At 39.8% G+C, this 24,895-nt stretch overlaps 1 protein-coding gene across 5 annotated transcripts in view; it reads right to left on the bottom strand.

The window, feature by feature from the left end:
* Positions 1-24,895, bottom strand: part of Sh3kbp1 (SH3 domain containing kinase binding protein 1) — a 446,513-nt gene that overhangs the window by 252,829 nt on the left and 168,789 nt on the right. For all 5 annotated transcript variants that reach the window (XM_045140550.1, XM_045140551.1, XM_045140548.1 and 2 more), the window contains one exon: positions 19,627-19,750. In XM_045140550.1, coding sequence (XP_044996485.1) covers positions 19,627-19,750 — 124 coding nt within the window. The remainder of the gene's footprint in view (positions 1-19,626; positions 19,751-24,895) is intronic.

Here is a 24,895-nt window from a genome sequence, read left to right as displayed (position 1 = left end):
GGGAGGTGGAGACCAATAGCTCTCTCCCTGGCCAGCTAGTCCAGCCTCATTGATAATCTCCAGGCCAATAAAACACCTCAAGAAAGAAGTGGATGACGTTCCTGAGGAACTACACCTTAAATTGTCCTCTAGACTATACACACACACACACACACACACACACACACACACACCTGCACACATACAAACACACATACACACATGCATAAAATATACTTAACAACATGCTATGTTCACCTGTTGATTTTTTTCTGTCAAATAATGTGTCAAATAATAAAAGGATTAAAAGAAATGTTTTTTTTTCTTTTTAAGTATTTTTATTTATTCATGAGGGAGAGTAAGCAAGCATGCTAAGGCCTCCTGCCACTGCAAACAAACTCCAGATTCATGCACCACTTTATGAATCTGGCTTTATGTGGGTATTGGGGAACCAAACTCAGGACAGCAGGCTTTGGAAAAAGTGCCATTAACCACTGAGCAATCTTCTCAGCACCCCATCCAAAAATCAACAACTTCTTTTATTTGTTTGTTTGTTTATTTATTTATTTATTTATTTGAGAGAGAACACGAGAAGAGGTATGCCAGGGCCTCCTGCTACTGCAAATGAACTCCAGACACATGTGCCACTTTGTGCATCTGCTTTTATATGGGTTCTGGGGAACTAAACACAGGCTACTAGGCTTGGCAAGCTAGCTCCTTCAACCACTGAGAAATCTTTCCAATCCCAACAACTTCTTTTTAAACGCATATAAGCTTGCTTTCCCTCTGGTAGTTTTTCTTTGACTGAGTCTTTTGAAAAGGGTTAGTGTGTCTGAGTATAGATCCACACTTTCATCAAAAGGGAAATGTGGATCCAAGAGGAATGAGAGGTAACTTCCTCCTCAAGAAGCTTGAAATCTAGTAAATAAAATTAAAAACTAAGCCAGGTATGGTGTCACATACCTTTAATACCAGCACTTGGGAGGAGGTCCAGGTAGCAGGATCATTGTGAGGCCAGCCTGAGACTATGTACCTAGTGAATTCTAGCTCAGCCTGGGCTACAGCCAGACCCTACCTTGAAAAATAAAAAAAATAAAAAAAAACTACAAAAAAACCTTAAAAACTGAAACACAAACTACAAAGAAGAATACAAATTCATTAATGGGATGAAATTCAGACACAACCTAAGATAATTATTTAAGGTCATTCTTTAAGACTTTCCTGACACCATATCTATATGACAGCAAGCACATTTGTGTAAAGAGAAATAAAAGATCTTTTAATTTGCTGTGTGCTGATACTTTAGGTAAATCATTTTCCATGCTAACTACCTTCTGTTCCCTTATTTTTATTTATTATTTATTATTTTTAATTTTTCATACAGACTATTAAAATATGTTTCCTTAAGTAGGTAGATTCTCTGTTGGTGAATATTCCAAGAATATTGCAAAAGAAATTGCCTCTACCTTAGAGTTCTTTTCTTTCTATGATGAATGTCTTGTATGCATTTTAAATGGCTCCTTCCATAGATTTTGGAAGAAAATATAACTTTTTACAAACCTCCAATGTATTTATACAACTATATTAACTTCATTAGCTAATTTATGTTAAAAAATCATTATTTTTGTTAAAAGCAACATATGGGAACCTGGAAGTTTGGTCCTACATAAAATAAAAACTTCCCTCAAAAAACATTTAGTTGTCATTTCATATAGTTTTTAAGTAAATTATAAAACCTTTACTAAAAATGTACAGAATTCCCTCCCACCACCCACTTTTGTCAATCTCCCCTTCCTATTCCTCTCAATTGAATCTTCCCTTCTATGATTCCCTCTACTATAATGGTGTCTCTTTTTTGCCCTCCTATACCATCTACAACCTGTTAATGGATCTTGTGCAGGTAAGCACAGCTGTGCAGTTACAATGACCACATAGTGTCTTGGAGACAGCATTCCAAAGCACTCCTGCACAACCTTTGGCTCTTCCATTCTTTCTGCCACCACTTCCACTATAGTCCCTGAGCCAATGGAGGATGTGACAGAGATGTAGTAGTTTAATTCTACTATGATGAGAGGTTCTTTCTGGTTTTGTGTGTTGGGTACTCAAAATGTCTCCTGTATCTGTATTGGCATCTCTTTCCCCAATTTTGGGAAATTTTCTTTCTATGATTTTGTTGAACATACTATGCCTTTAGTTGAAATGATTCTCCTTCTATGCACAGAATTCTTACATTTGATCTCTTCATAGTGACCCAAATATCTTGAAATTCCACTTCATGCCTTCTTATTAATTTATCATTCTCCTTGTTGGAATGTTCCAAATCTTCCACCTAGTCTTCAAACTCAGATATTCTGTCCTCTCCCTGATCTTGTCTGTTGGTGAGGTTTTCTGTGGAGTTTTTTTTTTTTATTTGACATATTGTATTTTTCATTTCCAGTAATTCAGGTCATTTTTTTCTTCAGTATTTCTATTTCCTTAGTTATATCTTATATCAGACTCATTTCATTTAGCTGCTTTCCTGTGTTCTCTTGGGATTCCTTCCTCCTTTTCTTCTTTGATTCCTTCATTTCTTCTTTGATTTTGTTGAGCATGCTTACAATCATTCTACTGAGATTTCTGGTATTTCATCTAATTCACTCTCACTGGGGGTCATTACTGCGGGATTCATGTTTTTCAAGGGGTTATATTGCCTTGATTTTTTGTGGATATTTTTATATTACTGCATTGAGATTTTCTCATCTCAAGTTATTTCATTGCTTGAATTTTTTATTACTTGTTAAGCTAGTTCTTTCTTTGGCTTATCTCAGCTGGCTAGGTGAATCAGAAGTTCAAACCAACTGGTCTAGATACTTTGCAGGAGAGGGATAAACGGGAACTCTTGTCTTCCTGCAATCTTAGGTGGTATTCCTATTGCTGGAGCATGAGGGAATGGAGGAAACGGAATCTTCCTTACTTTTAAAACAGACTAACAAAAAGCTGGAGAAATGGCTCAGCAGTTAAAGATGCTTGTTTGTAAGCCTGCTGGCACAAGTTAATCCTCCCCAGGCCTCACATGTGGTCAGATTTAAAGTGGCACACTTGTATCTGTAATCCCAGTGTACCTACATTAAGAGGAGGCAAAGCCAGAATCCCAAAGCTTGTGAATTAGCTAAACTGGTGGACACAGTGGCCAAACAACCAGAGGACTACTCTGAGCTCAAGGCCATCCTGAGACTACATAGGTCAGCCTATGCTAAAGCAAGAGCCTACCTTGAAAAAACAAAAACAAAAACAAAAAGAGAGAGAAAATGGAATGGGAGGAAAAGAACCCTGAAGTTGTCTTCTGACTTCCAAATAACATGGCACATATACACACATGTGCATACACATAAAGAAAGAGAGAGAGGGAGGGAGGGAGAAAGGAAGGAAGGGAGGGAGGAAAGAGAAATAGAAAGTAAAATAGGGAATGAAGAAGGGAGAAAGAAAATAGACAATAATGCTCCCTTTACCACCACTCATAGGGTTACTCTAAGGAATCCACAAGTCTTTTTTCCTCTCTCGCATATATACGCATATGACTGTATATATACTCATGCAGATGTACATATATAAGAATTCACTTGAGCTGGAGAGATGGCTTAGTGGTTAAGTGCTTACCTGTGACGCCTAAGGACCTTGGTTCGAGGCTCAATTCCCCAGGACCCACGTTAGCCAGATGCACAAGGGGGCGCATGTGTCTGGAGTTCGTTTGCTGTAGCTGGAAGCCCTGGTGCGCCCATTCTTTCTCTCTCTGCCTCTCTCTCTCTCTCTCTCTCTCTCTCTCTCTCTCTCTCTCTCTGTTGCTCCCAAATAAATAAATAAAATAAACAAAAAAAATTAAAAAAAAGAATTCACTTACACATGTGCATATGTATACATAGGTATGTACACATGTATGATACATATACATACACACTGCAAAGTTTTCTCCAAGTTAAGGAATTTTTGTTTCTAAAATGCCATCTGTCTCAAAGAGGAACATTTTTAATCAAGAAGAATGTTCCATGAAGGGCTATTCTATATACTAGCAATAGAAAAAAGAAGTAAGAGGAAAAATATCTCATCTACAAAGGTCAATAATAGCCACAACCTAAGACTATTTACCTGAAGTAGGCAAAGCTGAAAAGAAAAATGTAGCACCTGATAAGAAAGTGATATTCCATTTCACTAGAAGGCTTGCAAACAAAAATTTGGGCGGGGGGGGGGGAATGATAATTGTTCCATATCTACTTCTAATTTTAATGAGGTTCCAATCAAAATTTCAAGATATTTTAACTTGATAACATGAGTTTATAAGGAACAAGTAGAACAGATAAAACATTAGCATGAAGAGTGGTAACAGAAAGGATAAAACCTTGAATGCTATACATTGAAATGTATTACAGAGCCACATAATTAACTTTACTGAAGCAAGAGTAATGAGATAGGGTGGGGGAGATGGCTCTGTGGAGAAAGGGGTTGACGTGTAAGCATGGATAACTGAGTTCAAATGCCCAGGCCCCACATAAAGCCAGATGCCATGGTGGGCATCTGTTATCCCAGCTTGCCTAGGGCAAGAAAAGAGGTAGAGACTGAAGAGTGACCCAGAAGCTTAGGGGCCAGCTAACCTGGTAAATGCAGCAGACTCTGCCACAAACATGGTAGGAGCAAGGAGTGAAGTTGTCCTCTGACTTCCACATGCATGCCATGACACACATATACCCATTTATTCAATAGATGATCCTAGAAAAGTAGCTATTTCCAATTAATCAATTTGCATACGAATCTCACAGTTCACATCAAAATTCCATACAGATTAAAAATTTGAAGTAGAAAATGAAGTCAACAGAAAAGAAAAAATTAGCTTAGAATTTATTCAGAGGAAATAGGAAAGCATCAATACACTTACTACTATTTTAGGCATTAAAATCAATAGAAAACAAATCAAAAGTCATCAAAACTGGGAGGCAAAATTGCCATAAATGATAAAGGAATAATATACTCTTCAGGAAGAACACCAGAAGACTACTAACACGTAATGTAAGAACACTATCCCAACATTCTTTTTTTTAAAAATATTTTTTGTTCATTTTTTATTTATTTATTTGAGAGCGACAGACACAGAGAGAAGGACAGATAGAGGGAGAGAGAGAGAATGGGCGCGCCAGAGCTTCCAGCCTCTGCAAACGAACTCCAGACGCGTGCGCCCCCTTGTGCATCTGGCTATTGTGGGACCTGGGGAACCGAGCCTCGAACCGGGGTCCTTAGGCTTCACAGGCCAGCGATTAACCACTAAGCCATCTCTCCAGCCCTATCCCAACATTCTTAATCACAGAACTTCAGGCTTACAGCACTGAGAAGAATCACCCCCAATTCCATGGTGCGGAATGGTGGGAGCTTCAGGAAGCCAATTTGATAACAATGAATCCAACTCCCATAAAGTATATACACAATTCTGTCTGATAATTCCACTTCTAAGTCTTCCCTAAAGAAACCATCGGTGCTGCAGGTAAAGATTTATGAGCAAAAATAGCCAGTGCAGAGTTACTGACAACAGCAAGAAAAATTGGAAATATAAATGGAGTCTAGCCTTTCCGACAGAGCTTCTTTCTCCATAAAGCATGGAATTTAGAATATAAGAGGTTTGGCTTTTGATTTACAGGCAATCTCATTTTTTTTCCTCAAGAAATGAACAATAGGAGGTCACAGTCAGTGCTCTACCCTTCTCAAATCGATTATCTAATATTTAGGTCATCTCTAGCCAAACACTGTCATTTTGATCCCTCAGACTCACTATCTCCTAGGCAACTGATTGAATAAAAAAAAAATAAACCTCACTGAGAAATATATAAGTTGAAGACTGGAATAAAAGAAATGGCATGTGTTTTCTCTTGTCTGTGGAGTGGTGGAGGCAGGACTAGGAAAGGTAAAATAGACAGACAGGCAGGCACAGTTAGGTACTGCATTTTAAAAAAATTGGTTACTTTATTTGAGAGAGAGGCAGAGAGAGAGAGAGAGAGAGAATGGATATGAATGGGTGCATCAGGGCCTCCAGATGCTGTAAATGAAATTCAGATGCATGTGGTACCTTGTGCATCTGGCTTATGTGGGTCCTGGGGAGTCAAACCTGGGTCCTTTGGCTTTGCTGGCAAGTGCCTTAACCACTAAACCATCTCTCCAGCCTTAGGTACTACGTTTTGACACGTTTGTGTGGTCTTCTTTTTTAAACAGTTTTATTGAGTTATAACTTATATAATATATAATTTGCTCCTATCAAGCATAAATTAAATGTTTTATATTCACGCAATTGTACAATCTAATTCTGGAACATTTCCATCATCCTCCAATGAAAACTTAAATGCACATTTGTAGGCATTCTTATTGCCGCCCCAAAATTTAGCTAAACAATCAACTTTCTGCCTCTAGGAATCTTCTTAATCTGCATAGTTCACATACATGGAATTAAATACATCAACTTTTGTGTCTGGATTCTTTCACTTACTATATTTATATTTGATTTTTTGAGGTAGGGTCTCACTCTAGCTCAGGTTGACCTGGAATTAACTCTGTAGTCTCAGGGTGGCCTTGAACTCATGGTGATCCTCCTACCTCTGCCTCCCAAGTGCTGGGATTAAAGGTATGCACCACCACACCCAGCTCACTTAATATATTTTTAAGGTTCATCTAAATTGTAGTATGTACCAATACTTCATTCATTTTGATGAGCAAGTAATATTCCACTATATGGACAGACACATTTTAGTCAACCATTCATCAGATGCTAGACATTTGGGTTGCTTCCACTTTGGGAGCAGTATTATGAATAATGGGATTATGAGCAATCATAACTTATTTATGGACATATAAGTTCTCATTTCTCTTGTGTGTGGAATTCTAGACTATAAGGAAACTAACAGTTTAAGGAACTGTCAGGCTATTTTGCCAAATTGGCTGTGCCATTTTACATTCTCAACTGCAATGTATCAGGTATTCATAGTATTCCCTTATGGCCATTTTAATCTCTTGATATTAACAGCAATACCCCCTTTTGTTCCTCATGAGATGTGAAATATTGTCCCTTTAAAAATTTTTTTTCTTGTTGTACAGTCTTACTCTAGACCATGCTGATCTGGGGTTCACTACATAGTCTCAGACTGCCCTCAAACTCACAGCAATTCTCCTATCTCTATCTCCTGAGTGCTAGAATGAAAGGTGTAACCACCACACTCGGCCTTTCCTTTTTTTTCTTGATCACTAATTGAAGTATACCAATATTGCCCATCATTTTAAAGAACCAATTTTTTGTTTCTTTGTTTTGAGGCAGGGTTCATTTAGCCAAGACTGCCTTCAATTTCAATATACAGTTGAGGATGAGCCTGAACTCCTAATTCCCTGGCTTTATCTCTCAAGTGCTGGGAGTGCAGGAATGTGTACCATAACCTCGGCGAGAGCCAACCTTATGTTAATTGACTTTGTACATTGCTTTCATATTCTCTATTTCATTTATTTCCACTGTAATCTTTATTATTTCTTCTTTCTGCTTGCTTATTTTGGTTTTGCTTTCTAGTTCTTTAAGGTAGAAAGTTAGGCTACTGATCCCAACATGTCTTTTATTGGAATATAGATATTAGCAGCTCTAAGTTTCACTTCAACTTTCATGCAGTCCATTTTTCTGTTGTATTTTCATTTGCATTCATTTCAAAGTATTTATGGTCTCTCTTGTGAATTATCATTTTTTCAGAAATATACTGTTTAAGTTCCATATATTTGTGAATTTCTCCAATTCCCTTCTGTTGTTGCTTTCCAATTTAATTCTATTGTGGCCAGAGATGATATTTGGTATGATTTGAATCCTTTCAAATTTATTGAGATTTCTTTAACAGCCTACCATCTGGTCCGTCATGGAGAATATTCCCTGTACATCTGATCCCTGGCTGCTTTTGTGAAAGCAATACTCTACTATTATCTGCCATAAATCTCTAATTTCTTCCCAGAAAGCTGGTGGTTTTACTAGCAATTTATCACTCCTCACCCTCCTATACTCCATGCCTCTCCTTATCCCCAGTAACTATTCTCTTTGTTTTTAAACCTTTTTATTGATGACTCCCATAAAACAGGTAATATATCATAATGATAATCCCCTCCCACCACCCTCTTGTCCTTCTCCATAATCACCTCTTCACTGAATCTCACCTTCTTTCCAACTTGTATCTCTTCTATTTTGATATCATCTTTCCCCCTCTTCTATTATGCAGGTCCAAGACTTAGGTAAACCTGAACAACCAGGCTCATGGGTCATTGAGTCTGGTTCTTCCCAATCAACATGCCAAGCCTTGCCTGGGGAGACAATCTTAGACATGAGGATTGAAGAAATGACTTGGCACTGGAGAGGGTAGGATCAAGTCTAACCTAAACCTTCTACATCTTTCCTCCCTCCCTCCCTCTCCCTCTCTCTCCTCTCGAACTCTTGTATATTAGTTATATTTTTCCTCATTTTCTTAGTGGGCACTGACCTGTAACTCCCAGTACCAGCATGGGGCTATCATCCACAATGAGCTTTTGATCAGAAAAACCTACAAGGTTTCCTAAAAGAATTACAGAATTCTGTCAGGGTACTTGATGACCCACCAAAGGTTAGTGGTAAGACCCTATTGCTGAAGACACCATATGCAGCTGACACATAAAATGGAATGGCATGTCTGGAAGCCAGGAGAGAGTCAGTCCCCAGACAGACAGCGTATCTAGTGCCAAAAGGTATTACATGGGCGACTGGGGGAAATGACCAATATCTGTCCAAGCAACTCATGGTCTAACCTATTTAGCAACAAATAACCGGTTGTGATGCCCACACAAGTGCAATAGTGGCACACAGCCATGGTGGGGAACCAACTGCTCTTGATTTGGCTAATTGATCCCCTCAGTGGTACAGGACCCATAGCTGGAGCTGGGAAACAAGTCAGAATCATATCCAAACCTAAGACCACTCTCCAATATCAAGCTACCGTCAATCGTGGGCTACAAGAGGGCCTACACCTATTAAATTCTCTATAAAAAACAAGTAAGGGATATTTCATTTGTTCTGGAGCTAACTTACTCTCCGCTGGAGAATCTGTTTCTCTTTTTCAGATAGATGCATATCCTAAGTAGAGAGCCACCCCTTCATACCTCAAAAGGGCCCCAGCTGAAACTAAGGAAAATTGGTGAAACAGCAAGGGTGCTCATTTCCTGATGAACTGGATACCAGCACAAGGGGGAAGGAGACCAACACAGAGAAAAATCAACGCCTACCAAACCAGAGAGCCAGAGCTTCAGAGGCCCCCAACACCTCAGCACTGAAGCAGACCAAAAATGAACCCAACATGGCTCAGGGAAATTTTGCAGAAGAGGGGCGGAAAGAATGTCAGAGCCACATGTTGGGTCATGATATGCGGAGACATTTATCCTACCCATAACTGTGGGCTAACTCCACAATGCACGACCCATATACCTCAACAAGAAGGGGCCAATGGGGAGGGGTAGGTCATGGATGAGCCTAATAATGGTACCAAACTGCCTGTATTTGCTGAATAGAAAACTAATAAAAAATAAATATTAAAAAAAAAGAAATGACTTGGAGGCTTGGATAGGAGGGGGGAGATTTTTCTTTTCAGCTGGTCACTTTAAAAAATTACTGAAAGGAAGGAGCCAGGCATGGTGACACACACCTTTAATCCCAACACTTGGGAGGCAGAGGTAGAAGCATTGCCATGAGTTCGAGGCCACCCTGAGACTAAATAGTGAATTCCAGGTCAGCCTGAGCTAGGGCCAGACTCTATCTCAGAAAAAAAAAAAAGGAAGAAGGGAAAAAAAATTGCCTGAAGGTTGGTGTGTGGTGGCACATGCCTTTAATACCAGCATTTTGGGGGCAGAGCTAGGAGACTGTTATGAATTTCAGGCCATCCTGAGACTACATAGTAAATTCCAGGTCAGCCTGGGCTAGAGTGAGACCCTACCTCAAAAAACAAAACAAAACAAACAAACCCTACCAGAAGGATTGACTTTTTCATTTCTGATCCAGAGACTGTCCACCTCACCATCAGCTAACTCGTAATTTGGTGGCTACAAGCTTTTGAAGCATTATGAGTCAGTTTTCTCATCAGCACTTCCTCACTTTAAAATTTCTCAGCATTATTCCAGAGATCCTTAGAGAACTCCGTATTTTGCATGTTGAAGCTCAGCACATCCCAAAATGTAGTCCTAACTAGTTTTCAGGAAAACCATCACAGGCAAGTATGTCCTCTTACCACAGGATACCTGAAAGGATGAAATATGTTAATGCACTTGTCCGTCTCCAAGACTGTGTCAGTGCTGCAGCTGAGAAATAACCATTGAAATAATATTCTCTCCCTCTTTGTGCCTGTCTCTTCCCCCATCCCTCTTCTTTAGAAAGAACATTACACACAATACACAGAGGGATATGATGGCCTGCTTTCTGTATGAACATGTCACGCTTGTTGCCAGGTTTCCTCCTGAGTACATGGACAATGCAATAATACACCTTATAAACAAACTTGAGGGGAGGGTGCTAAGGGTGAGCTCAGGCCCAGTGAGTTGCCAGCTACTTGGCAACATGGGCAAATTTCACTTGTTCCCAACTACACCAACTCCGACTTTTCCCAGCTAAGGCTTCATTGCCAGCAATATATAAAAAAATAAAATAAAACAGGAAGTCAGATGAGTGTGATTTGCTTTATGCTGAGTGTTTGGCGCTCTAAATGCATTTCCCCATAGAAATAAAGTTAGAAATGTTGACTGAGTTCCCAGACTAACCCACAATGTAGCTAAAATAAGGCACATCTGCAATTTTATCAACAAAAACTGAAAAATACTGAGATTAAAGAAAAGCCATTTTTGTATGTGTATGTGTGATGTGCATGTGTGTATGCATGCACATGCCTGCATCCACATGTACATGGAGAGCAAAGGTGAACATCAAAACATCAAGTGTCTTCCTCAATTTCTCTCTACCTTTTTTTTTTTTTTTTTTTTTTTTTGGTTTTTTGAGGTAGGGTTTTGATCTAGTCCAAGCTGACCTGGATTTTACTATGTAGTCTCAAACTGGCCTTGAACTCAAGGCAATCCTCCTACCTCTACATCCCAAGTGCTGGGATTAAAGATGTGTGCCACCATACCTGGCTCCACCTTCTTTTTTAAGATTATTTACTTGGGGGGGGGAGGGAGAGAGAATGTGTGTGTGCCAGGGCCTCCAGCCACTGCAAATGAACTCCAGATGCATGTGCCACTTTGTGCATCTGGCTTATGTGGGTTCTGAGGAATTGAACCTGCGCCCTTTGACTTTGTAGGCAAATGCCTTAACCGGTAAGCCATCTCTTCAGCCCTGCACCTTATTTCTTGAGACAGATCTCTCTCACTGAACCAGGAGCTCACCCATTTGACTACACTACAGCTGGCAAGCCAACTTCAAGGATTTTCTCATCTCTGATTCCCCAGCACTGGGATTACAGGAATAATACCACCATGGCTGGCATTTTACAGGAGTATTTGGGATCTGAATTTCTCAGGTCTTCGTGCTTGTGTGATAAGCTCTTCATTAACTGAGCCACCTCCCTAGCCCAAGAAAAGACATTTTGATCAAGATATTTACACATGCAGTAGCATACCAGATAGGGGTAAATCAAGCCAGGCAAAAGGGGGCTGCCAGGCTGGAGGGAATGGTCAGTGGTTTAAGACACTTGCTTGCAAAGCCTGTCAGCCCAGGTTTACTTCCTTAGTACCCACATAAAACAGGACAGAAAGTGGCACATGCATCTGTGGTACCAAAGATGTATAGCAACAAGAGGTGGAGCCAAAAAAATCCAAAGCTCAGAGGGCCAGGCTCATTTGCAGCAGCAACAGACCCTGTCTCAAAGAAAGCGGAGCACAGACACCTCGAGGTTGTCCTTTGATTTCCACACATGCCATGCCACAGCACACATGCACATACACATACACACACACACACACACACACACACACAAATAAATAAATCAGTATTGTTTTTAAAAGAAGGGGCAAACCACAGGGAATTTATAAACAAAAATGAAGCCAACAAAATCAGTTGACTCTTTACTTTCATCACCTGCTGGCAATTGAAAACAACATGAGTAATAAAAATATGGCTCCTTGGAGAAAACACAGGTTCAACAAGAAGTAAAGTAATTAAGAGTGCTTGAAGATATTAAGGAGACTCTGGCTCGCTTAGAGGGATTTCAGTATGATTCTTTATTGTGTCTCAAATAATATCTACACCTAAATGCATGCCTGTAGGACTCCTTTTATTCATTACCAAAAGCTGGTGTGTTCACTAACACCTGTAATCCCAACACTGGAAGTATAAAGCAGAAAGACCACCACAAGTTCAAAATCCAGACTGGACTACACTTACGACCCTTAGAACAAATTATCAAAAAATTATCAAGAATTCTGATTAGTGGGAGTATCATAGAGCAAGAGGCAAGAAACAGATTCAAAGAGTTCAATGAGTGGATCTTAAATGAGAAATAAAGGGGCTAAAGGGACTGTGTGTGCAGTGTGAGAAGCCATGCGTCTGAGATCTGACTGCACGAACTGAGAACACTGAAGAAAGGAACCAAAGACACCCTCAAATAAGTCTCCCAAGGAGAAAGGGTGAGCAGGAGGAGGAGTTTCCATGGAGAGCCACCAGGTGGCGCCACCACTTCAAACCCACTCCATGTTATCTTCCCAGGGACTGATGGATGGAAACCCAGCAGAAATGTAGTGGGACACTGCTACTCTAGTGCTAATGCTTTGTGGCCAAGACATACATGTACGTGTGTGTGTGTGTGTGTGTGTGTGTGTGTGTGTGTGTGTGTGTGTGTGTGTGTGTGTGTGTGTGTGTGTGTGAAAAATTTTAAAAGCCAATTTTGTTATTTAGATGCAAAATGTACAGAAAATATAGAATACCAACAAACCTCCAGAGCTTCTTTTGACCCCTTTCAACAGCCCCACCCCTAGACTAGATTGGTAGTACTATTTAATAATGAATGAGCAAGGGAAACATGTTCTCTGACATCAATCACTGATCTTCATGCAGGCTCCCATTAAGTTATTCAGACACACCACCAGGCATATTAGTTTCAAAAAGATCAGGATGAGGGCTGGAGAGATGGCTTAGCGGTTAAGCGCTTGCCTGTGAAGCCTAAGGACCCCGGTTCGAGGCTTGGTTCCCCAGGTCCCACGTTAGCCAGATGCACAAGGGGGCGCACGCGTCTGGAGTTCGTTTGCAGAGGCTGGAAGCCCTGGAGCGCCCATTCTCTCTCTCTCCCTCTATCTGTCTTTCTCTCTGTGTCTGTCATTCTCAAATAAATAAATAAAATTAAAAAAAATAAAATAAAACAACCAAAAAAAACTGATGAGAAAAATGCAAGTGATTAAAAATGGTGGCCTGGGGCTGGAGAGATGGCTTAGCGGTTAAGCGCTTGCCTGTGAAGCCTAAGGACCCTGGTTTGAGGCTCGGTTCCCCAGGTCCCACGTTAGCCAGATGCACAAGGGGGCGCACGCATCTGGAGTTCATTTGCAGAGGCTGGAAGCCCTGGCGCGCCCATTCTCTCTCCCTCTCTCTCTCTCTCCCTCTATCTGTCTTTCTCTCTGTGTCTGTCACTCTCAAATAAATAAATAAAAAATTTAAAAAAAAGATCAGGATGAAAACCCACTGGAAGGAAAGAACAGAGACATATATGCAGATACACACAGGTGTACATCATCCTGGATGCCTGTCTTCCCTCCTTGCTCACTGCCATGTTGCTAGCTTCTTTTTTCCCTGGGAAAGACCAGGTCAGGTGATATCCAATACCCTCACCAATGCCACCTTTATTTTACAATAGCAACCACACAACAATGATGCTTTCTGTTAACTCCTCCTCTTCTGTCAGTCCAGAAAAGCCAGCTCAGAAAGCAAAACTTACAATTTAAATAATCCAGGAAAAGTCTAGCCCATAATCCCATATTTTCAGATACCTAGTTTACCACAGGGAAATTGCATTTGCTTCCCCATAGGAAATTTGAAAGGAAAACATCTCATTTCTACAAACAACTCCCACTCAGATTTTGCACATGCCTTAAAAAACAAACCACTAAGAAAGCCAAAGCAGTTGGCATTTTCTTTATTAAGAATTCACTTTTTTATATTGTTTTTAAAAGGTTCATTGCCAACAAAAAGCCCACAATCTAGCAAGATCCATGCCAAGAGCCAAGCATGATGGCACATGCTTGTAATCTGAGCATGTGGAAGGTTAAGGCAGGAGGATTGCTGTAAGTTTGAGGCCAGCCTGGGATATAGGGAAAGCCTGTCTCAAAAACAAAAACAAAACAAAATTCCATGCTACCGAGACTCCAAACCATGATGAGCTTTCCATGCCAGCATGTCATGCTTGCACACATGTATACACACTCGCACCCTCACCCAAATTCTCATGGCACCTTGAGTATATTATTCCATAAGCCAAGGAAATGCTAAGGAAATGGAAGACTGGAAAACACCTTTCCCCTTCAGGAGATAGGGACAAAGGAGAGAAATCATCTGGCCAGATCTGTTCAGTGGTTGGAACGATTAGTGCTGGTAAGACAAGTAAAAGAAGGACATACTTAATGTGTTACGTTAAATTCTTTAGACAGCTACAAGCAGCAGTCTTAAATGGAGAGCCCTTCTGTATGGAAGGCACAAAGTCCATATTAATGTGAAGGGCATGCAAGTACCACCCATCCACATGTAAAATGAATTCTGAAGGATTTCTGGGCAAACTTTTAAAGCAACAGTGTGTCACCAGAGGCAGAACAGGCATTGGTCCCTCCAGTAAGAAAGAATTTTGAATCCAATCTGTCAGAAGGATTAAACATACTAGCAAAGAACCCACAGAATAATGCTCTATAAAGTCAGACCCACATATCAGCTCTGAAAGCAACCCTCCCCATTTTAACCTGAATCTCATGTGAGACAGACGATCTCACCTCACATCAGACCTGTTACAAATAACATCTTTAAAACTGTCAGATCTTTCAGCATTTATCTCTAGAAGGGGCAGTAAAATGCAAATGCAGAACAAACCTTAAATAAAGATGATAAAAAGCAGTTTATCTTTCAGAAGGCAGATGCCAAAGTAGCATAGCGTCTTAAAAAGATGATTAGAAAATACATTTTATACAGGACAGCATAACAATAATTGTAGTAATAGCAAAGAATAATAAATGCACAAACAATAGAGACTTACCAAACACTGAATTCATGATAAACTGGAAATAGAAACAAGGATATATAAAAAGCCAACCAGAAACCCATGGAGTGGCTTCACATTAAGAATGACAAAAGAGATACACCCCCACTTTGCCATAAAGGAAAAAATAAAAGAACTGTGCAGCACTTTTTCAACATTTCCCTTGTGATGTGCAGACTGTAGCTGCTTGCAGGCAGGACTGGCTGCTATTTTTCTAGTCTTGGTACCAGCCCCAGGCACAGGATCAGGTGCACAGTTAGCATGCAATAAACATGTGCTATGAAATGTTCATTGGTATTCACCAAACAGTGAAGGAGAAATAATGTCCAAAATTACAGGCAGCAGGAGCAGGTGAGAGAGGCAAAGACACATCTTCCCCACAGGGTCTACTAATGATATGAGCTACAGGCCTGGCATAAAACCTGCTCCTTATCCAGGCCCAGTGGGGTGTGGATTACAGCCTGGATACTTAACAGAACACATGGATAAAGTAAAGCAGGAAATCCCGTTACAGATGAAATCAAATGATTTTTATTTTGTTTGTAATTTAACTAGAAGAGATTATTCAAGTGGAAAAAAAATCCACTGCTCATTTTCAAGAACATATTTAGGGCATTTGCTCACAATTGTTATAATGTCCACCTTCCTAAACTCATGGCTTAGATGCTCTAAAGAAATCCTCTCCTCATCCCTATTCTAAGTGAGAAAAGCCCATCCTTCTCCTAAGTACAAAAGTAAAGTAAGAGGTCACCCCCACAAAAAAAAATAAATAAATAAAAACAGAACTCTTCTGTCTGGGTCATGGGAATGACATTTGGCTCCATGGAAAATTATTACATTTGCTGGCTACAATTCATCAACATACTGGAGTCTGTGATAAGTTTAGGATACCCAATATCCATGCAGCAAGTTTAAATGGAAAAAAAAAGTCTTATTCCTTGGGAAGCTCCTCCACTGTGACCAGAGATTGGAACAGGTATGACTGCCCAAGCTTCTAATGCCCCAAATGAATCACTGATGGCTGCCAAGCTACCTGAGAGGCCCTGCATGCCCTGTGAATTTCAGCCACATCTTCCTGTACCTTCCTAAATCAACTTTAGTGATATGTAAATTTTAAAACAGAAACTAGGGAACTCCATGGTGTATCTTCCATGAGGTCACCATCCAGGATAGGGTGGGACTTTGAAGTGATACAGCTGCCCTGAGTCACCCTGCTCTGTAAATAACCCCAATAAATTCATCGGTTCACCAAAACTAGTTTTGGTATAAATGTAAAACAAAAAAACTGAAACTAATCAGTCCCTTAAACTCATATTACAGTGCTCCTGATCTTTCCTCAAAAGTACAAATAGGGGCTGGAAAGATGGCTTAGTGGTTAAGCACTTGCCTGTGAAGCCTAAGGACCCCGGTTCGAGGCTTGATTCCCCAGGACCCACGTTAGCCAGATGCACAAGGGGTGCATGCGTCTGGAGTTTGTTTGCAGTGGCTAGAGGCCCTGGTGCACCCATTCTCTCTCTCCCCCTCTTTCTCTTTCTCCCCCTCCTTCTCTCTGTCTGTCGCTCTCAAATAAATAAATAAAATAAATATTTTTTAAAAGTACAAATAGCTTAGTTTAATATCTTCTGCCCTTGTGAAGATGCCCATAGAGGAGAGCTCATCCTAGACTTAATGGGGGCAGTATTAAAACCTGTCTTCAACTGCCTAAATGAGGCACATTGCAAAGTGCACTCATAGCTGAATGCAATCCAAGAAACTTCTTCAGCTAAGTATGACTCCAGCTCAGGTCCCAATGAAGCGGTTTAGCTTCAGAGTCGTAACACACTCTTTCCTTTTTAAACCAATTCCAAGCCTAAATCAAATGACAAGGCTCATATAAAGAAAAGTCATCCCATCTTCAATACAATTCATAGAAAAGAATTTGTGTTAATTCTATTAAATTTCCCTAGGCTAAGTTATAAGGTAGACTCATTTACTCTAAGAAAGCTCCCACCTTAGCAAAATGAAACAGGCTAGCAAACCCCTAGAACAACTTCCCTCTATAACAAATAGGAAGACATAACAGACCAAAACATCCCAAAGTTCCTGAAGATAAAGCTTGATGGAAACAAGAAGTGGAGGGTAGGGGACTTCAGACATTTAACTCCTAAAACTTTAAAACTCAGAGTTGGACAGAAGTGTTTACAAGTAACTAGAATCACCCCCCCCCCGATTTAGTTTCTCATCTTTGTTTCAAAGAGGAGAGGGTTTTTTCATTGATTTGAGGTGGGAAAAATATAGCTTTTGAGCTCAGTACAATGAACTATTTATCTGGCCTGACAAGGCCAATCAATCTTCCCCCACCCCACACACTGTTTATTATAAGGAGTAGTAAAATGCTGTTAGTCTTGATGGGGTGGGGGAGGGCCATAACAGCTTAAGTCCTGATACACAATGCAGCTCTTCAACTGGAAATTTACGTTTGGCCCAGGTGACCCAGGAGGTCAATATGAAGCCCAAGACAGAATGAAGATGGGTCTTTAAGGGCTTCATATGGACAGAATGCTTCGGTATGTTCAGGTCTCATAGCCACTGGGAAATTTAATCTATAAAAGGCCTACAAGTAAAAGCCTGGTCAGCTACAGGCATAAGGTAGAAGGCTTTGAGAAATCAAGTGAGCAACCCCTTTGAATTCTTTTTTCTGGTGAATAAGAACTCCCACTAGGGGAACTCAAAGGCTAGATTTTCAGTTGCAAAGAAACAATGGTCTAGAAATTTCTATTCTTCCATTGATTTAAAGTTCTCATGTAATTTTACTGAACTCATCTAGATAATTACCTTCATTTTTACCTTAATTAATTCCTTCTCTTGTGAAATTAATTAATTACTTTAGGTGTCTTATTGACTTGACAAAAACAGGGCTGATCAGAAAGCTCTTGCTGCAGGTCACTACTTGCAATGGCTGGGCTCACTGACCCAACGACAGCCAGAAGAAAGGGACAGGTCAGTGCAGCTAGAAAGAAGATTCCCTGGACTCCAGCCAGCAAATCCAATGAGTGCGGGTCTCTGGGCTTTAGGCACTTGTCTACAAGAATGCAGGGCCAGATAGTAGCTCACATCTCTCACACCTGTAATCTCAGCACTTGGGAGGTGGAGGAAAAGAGATCATGAGTTCAAGACCACCCTGGCCTACACAGGGAGTTAGAGGCCAGTCTGGGACTCTGTGAGACCCTGTCTCAAAAAAAAAAAAAAAAAAAAGAAAGAAAGAAAGAAAAAAAAGAGGAAGAAGAAAAAGAATGGCTACTTTGGGTAGACTATAATGTTAACAATGAAGCTCAATTCTTAAGCTGGGAAATCCCCAGTTTTGTTACTGTGGGATGAAAAAGGAAGAAGATGGGAAAAAAGAAACGCTATAGCTGCTAACCAACATGGGCCTTCAGCCAATATTTCATCTGAATAATGCAAAAAGGAAGTGCAACCCAGGGCAGCTGGAGGGGGCACAGGAAGAGGCAGGAAGGAAGAGACACACAAAGCTAATGTTTGCAGTGCTGTGGTCAATGGGCAGTTTATTGGGAAAATTCACATGCTGTCTAAATTTTATGAAAGATTAGCTGTTCTTCCCCATGGTTATATAAACTTGCCTTCTTTTTGTCAATGGAATCCTTTGCTAATACATTTCCTACTAGTGCTTTTGAGCAGTTCGTCATTTCCCTTTAAGGAAATAATAAGTGCAGAAAAGTGGACTACTAAAGGCTGACCTACTATGGGCATACTCAGCTCAGACCTAGCATACCCATGGTCACCTCTACAACCTTAGCTTCTCTCTCATACCATTCAAATAAGAGTTATCATGAGCTGACAGGGGAGGAAATAATGTTCCAGTAAGCTGGTACATAAAATTTACTGAGGTCTTGAAGGAAGGAAAACAAGGTCATGAAAGGTTTGCAGGTTAGATGGATATATTAGCTATATCTTCAAACATTCTACCTCATAAACACAGGGAGGCATGGTCTGTGTTTGGGAGCTGGGCAGTTACACAGAAAGATGTTGACAGAGTTTGTCTTAATTTAAAGGGGAGCATGGTCAAATACAGAGTTCAGCTGGAACCCTATTATTTTCTCAATCTATAAAAATATATGTGAAGGCAGAACCTATAAAATCATTTATAGAGAAAAAATCATTTATAAATCTTATCACTTTCTGTCATGAAAAACCATTGTTATTAGTTATTTTTACTATATATAGTATAATAAGGTTACTAGGTGTCTATGTGTCCAAAATTTACAGTTAAAAAAAAAGGCAAAAACCTATTCAATTTTTTGGCAATGCAAAACACGACACGGTTCAACCCAAAATTTCCGTATTTGTTTCTGTGCAAGAAGGGAGCCTTCGCCCTTTGCCGTACCTCGCTTATTGGTTCTTAAAATTGTTTCAGAAGACAGCAAAGAGTTTCCACTGGACACGTCATGCATGGGCTTTTCTGGAGCTTTGTTGGAGAGAGGGTCTTTCTTCATATCTTTTTTTATTTCCTGTGAGGACAGATAACAGGAAAAATGATTATCATCTGAAATTTTAGGGTGCTTCATTATCTTAAGCTTCATCTTTCTGGAAATCAACCACCATAATGGCAGTCAGTATAACACAACATTTTCAAACACCACTTCCTGAATTTTTGTAGTTTCATCCTTATATTTATTATAGGAACTATCTAGTCCTATACAGTAGAATAGCCAGTATATTAAAGTGACCTTACATGACTAGGGAAATCCATGTGACCTTCAAGAAAATGACTGATACATGAAGCCACCACACATCTCTAAATGATGGCTTGTTCCACATTTTGAATAATGACAAAAAGCTTTATCTAAACAGACACCTCTACTCTTAAAAGACCTTTGGATTTTTACTGTTCTCAACAAGAGTTTAGCAAAGTAGCTTGCCAAAATAACCACCATTCTCATAACTGTACTAAACTCAAATGATGATTTTTTGTGTGTGCATGCATGAGTGTGTGCATGTTTGTGAGGGTATACATTCAATGTGTGTGAACATCAATGTGGAGGACAGAAGACAACCTCAGGTGTTGTCACTCAGGAATGTTGCCCACTTTTTATCTTTTTGAGACAAGGTCTCTCATTGGCCTGGAGCTTGCCAAATATCTAAACTGGCTGGTCAATGAGCCCCCAAGATTCTCTTGTCTCCAGCTCCCCAACACTTGGATTACAAGTGTGTACCAGCACACTCAGCCCTCATATTTTAATTTTTTTAATCTTTGTGTGTGTGTGTGTGTGTGTGTGTGTGTGTGTGCGCATGCGTGCATGTGTGTGTGTATGCATTTATGGTGTACATGTGAGTGCATGAGTGTGGGCATATGTGACTGTCACATGTGGAGGTCACAAGACAACCTCAAGCCTCCCATCTTACTGTAGGAGTTCAGAGATTATAGACCTTTACTACTATTCTCAGCTTTACCTGGGTTCTGAGAATCAGAACTCAGGTCCTCATGCTTTTCTGTCAAGTACTTTACCCAGCCCACACTACGCTTTTTCACATGGGTGCTGGAGGTAAAATTCAAGTTCACATGCTTGCAAGGCAAGCATTTTACCCACTGAGATAGCTCTCCAGCCACACCAAAAAGATGACTGAAATTCATTTAGTTATCAAGCATCTTCTGCTTTTTCAACTGTTGACAAGGAAAAAAAGTCTAAAGGATAGACAAAAATAATGACTATCATTTTAAGTCAGCAAACTACACCATCCTATGTTGTCAATGAAGTTTTATTAGAACACAACCATATTCATGTGCATCTGTACACCTGGTTTGATGCTTCAATGTCAGTTTTGAGGAACTGCAACAGAGAGCAAAGCCTAAAACACCTATACATTTACAGAAAAAAATATAATCCTGATCTAGATGGTCTTGTTTTGCTAAGATCTAGACCTTTCTAACCTAGTGGCTGGTGTAATTACAGATTGGGCTAACACAAAACACGAATTGCTCCTATACCCAAAACCTTTTCAACAATAGCATGATGCCACAATTGGAAATTTTATACCTTACCTCTCTTGATAGTTTGTGATAGTGCACAGAGATGCACTAAAATACTCTATCAAATTACCTTTAGCTTTTACACACACACACACACACACACAACAAAACTTGGGCTGGAGGGATGGCTTAGCGGTTAAGGCATTTGCCTGCAAAGCCAAAGGACCCAGGTTCAACTCCCCAGGGCCCACATTGGCCAGATGCACAAGGGGGCACATGTGTCTAGAGTTCCGCTGGTGTACCCATCTTCCCTCCCTCCCTCCCTCTCTCTCTCTCCCTTTCTCTCTGTCAAATAAAATATAAAAACTATTTTTAAAAAATCAAAACTTAAATGAATTCTCTAAGTTTACATTTGGAATTCATCTGTAAGTATCTTATTAAGTAAATGCAAATACCCATATCCCCAAAAATATTCCTAACTGAAATGATTCTAGTCCCAAGTACACCACAAGAAAGTGCCCTTAACTGCTGAGCCATCTTCCTAGTCTCCAGGAACTCTGAATAGCAGATATTCAACCTGTACTTCTCATTGGTTTAATAACTTAGATAATTCTTTGTAAAAGCATTAACAGCTTAAAATGACAGGAAGTCATATATGGTGTAGGTCTGTACTCAGGAATTCTTCCAAAAGCAACAAGGCATTTCAGGTTTGTCTGAACCATGACTGCACGAACTTTGAGGGAAAATTAAAGCTAGGCACTAGACCTGAAGCCCTATGAATGGCAGGAAGGACTCAATAGATAAGGGTTATACACTTTAAAAACAGCAGGGGAAATAAATGAAGAATGGTCCCCTCTACAGAATGTGCCAGAAGGCTGAGGTAGAAAGCAAACAAATACTTGGATCCTGGATCCTCCCAGCTCCCTGGTCTGGGTTCCCTGTGCAGGTCTGTGTGTGGGCGGGCAGCACTGACTGTGCAGGTGTGTGTGCGGGTGTGCAGCACGGAGTGAGTAGGCCAGATCCCTGTTCCCTATCTCCTCCCAGCCCCCTGTTTCTGGTAGGTCTCACTGTGTCTTACTTGGGGAGGCCTGGTCCCTGTGTGAGCTGTGGAATCAGGACTTTTGCTCTGGTATCCTGACTGGCCACTGAATACCAACATCCCTGTTCACCTGAGTCAGAGGGTGTATAGGCCAAAGGACAAAAAATTGCTTCCTCCTCAATAAAATAGACTTCCTAAAATGGGTAGACAACAACACAAAAAAGCCAATGTAAGTCGGAAAACTTAGAGATTTCCACCAAGGATGCCTAGTCCTATAATGGAAACATCCAATGAAATCATAGAAAATTCAACAGAAATTCAGTCCCAAAATGAAAATACAACCAACAATGGAACCCTTATCAAAAATAAATTGCTGAACTGGAAGCAAACCATCAAAGAACCAACAATTGTATCAATGAAACTGAACAGAATTGTCTCCTAGAGCATTCAGTTTTTGACAGTAGGCTTAACTTGATAGAAGAAAATGTTAGAACCCTCCAAAAAGATATGAGTAAATTGAAGGTAAGTCAAGAAATTAAATATTTCAACAACTGGTTGATTAAGCTGAATGAAGACTTGATCAAATGCAAGAATGAATTCCAGGAAGCACCAAGAAAATCAGAACTTGAATTGAAATCGAACCTAAAAAGAGAGATGGACATAATGAAAAATTACACAACAGAAAACAAAAACAAATAAAAATTATAAAAAAAATCTCTCTAGAATGATTACCAACAGATTACTCATGTGGAAGACAGAAGAAATTGATCAAGAGGCCAAAAACTTTGCTAAGTTCAAAAAATCAAGTGAACAGAATACGAGAGAAGTGTGGGACACTCTAAAATGAACAAACATCTGGATCATGGATATACCAGAAGGAGAGGAAATCCAGGCCAGAGGCATAGAGAACATATTCAACAAAATTATTGAAGAAAAATTTACCAATCTCTCAAAAGAGAGGCCCATCCAGATTCAAGAAGCCCACACCAAACAGACAGGACCAAAGAAGAAACTCTCCAAGACACATCCCAGTTAAAACTCTTAACAACAGGGCCGGAGGGATTGCTTAATGGTTAAGATGTTTGCCTGCAAAATCAAAGGACCCAGGTTGGATTCCCCAGGACCCAAGTTAGCCAGATGCACAAGAAGGCACACATATGTGGAGTGCATTTTCAGTGGCTGGAGGCCCTGATGTGCCCATTCTCTCTCCCTCCCTTTTTCTCTGTCAAATAAATATAAATAAAATAAATATTTAAAAATATTTTTGAAAAGGACAAAGACCAGTTCTTATCAAGGGAATGATGCAACATGAGCACATCACAATCATAAATATATATGTGACAAATACAGGTGAGCCACAGTTTATAAAACAAAATTTACTCAAAAATAAAACAGAAATAAACACTAACACCATCATAGTCAGAGACTCTAATACTCCACTATCATCAATAGACAGATCATCTAAGCAGAAAATGAACAAGGAAATAATAGAACCCAACAACATCATAGATCAAACAGACCTAACAGATATCTACAGAACTTTCCACCCCAACTCTACAGAATACACATTCTTCTCAGCAGCCCATGGAACCTTGTCCAAAATTTACCATATATTAGGCCATAAAGTGTGCCTTCATAAACTCAGGAAAATTGAAGTAACTTCCTGCATCATGTCAAATTACAATACTTTAAATCTATAAATCAACATGAGACACATCAAGAACTCCACCAGCTCCTATTGACTAAACAACACACTTTTAAACAATGAATGTGTCATGGAAGAAACCAAAAAAGAAATTGCAAAATTCCTAAAATTGAATGATAATGAAAACACAACCTAACAAAACTTATGTGACACAATGAAGGCAGTCCTAAGGGGAAAATTCATAGCCCTAAATACCTTCATTGCAAAGACATAGAAATCCCAAATTAATAACCTGACTGTCCACCTAAAGGTACTGGAAAACAAGAAGAATCCAACACAAAGAGCTCCACACAGAAATAAATAATAAAGATTAGAGCATAAGTTAATGAACTGGAAACTAAGAAAACAATTTTTAAAAATTGATGAAATGAAGAGCTGATTCTTTGAAAAAATAAACAAGACTGACAAACCCCTGGCCAAATTGATTAAGCAAAGAAAAGAAAAGTCTCAAATTAACAAGATCAGAAATATCAGGGCATACTTCCAAAACCTCTACTCCACAAAATTAAATAATCTAGAAGAAATGGATGAATTCCCAGACACATACCACCTACCAAAACTAAACTCTGAGAAGATTAATCTCCTAAACAAACCTATCACATCCATGCAGATTCAAAGGGTAATCAAAAACCTCCCCCCAAAGAAAAGTCCAGAACTGGATGGCTTCTCAGTTGAATTCTATCAAACCCTCATTAAAGAACTGAAACCAATTTTTCTCAAACTGTTTTGTATAATCAGACACCAGGAAATCCTCCCCAACACCTTTTATGAAGCTAGCATCACCCTAACACCAGAATGAGATAGAGAGGCAACAAGGAAAGAAAACTGTAAGCCTCTATCTCTAATGAACTTAGATACAAAGATCTTGAACAAAATCCTTGCAAACCAAATTCAACAACACATCAAAATCATTATCCACCTTGGTCAAGTAGGCTTCATCC

This window comes from Jaculus jaculus, chromosome X (assembly GCF_020740685.1).
Source record: "Jaculus jaculus isolate mJacJac1 chromosome X, mJacJac1.mat.Y.cur, whole genome shotgun sequence".
Lineage (NCBI taxonomy): Eukaryota > Metazoa > Chordata > Mammalia > Rodentia > Dipodidae > Jaculus > Jaculus jaculus.
This window is presented reverse-complemented; position numbering and strand designations above follow the sequence as displayed.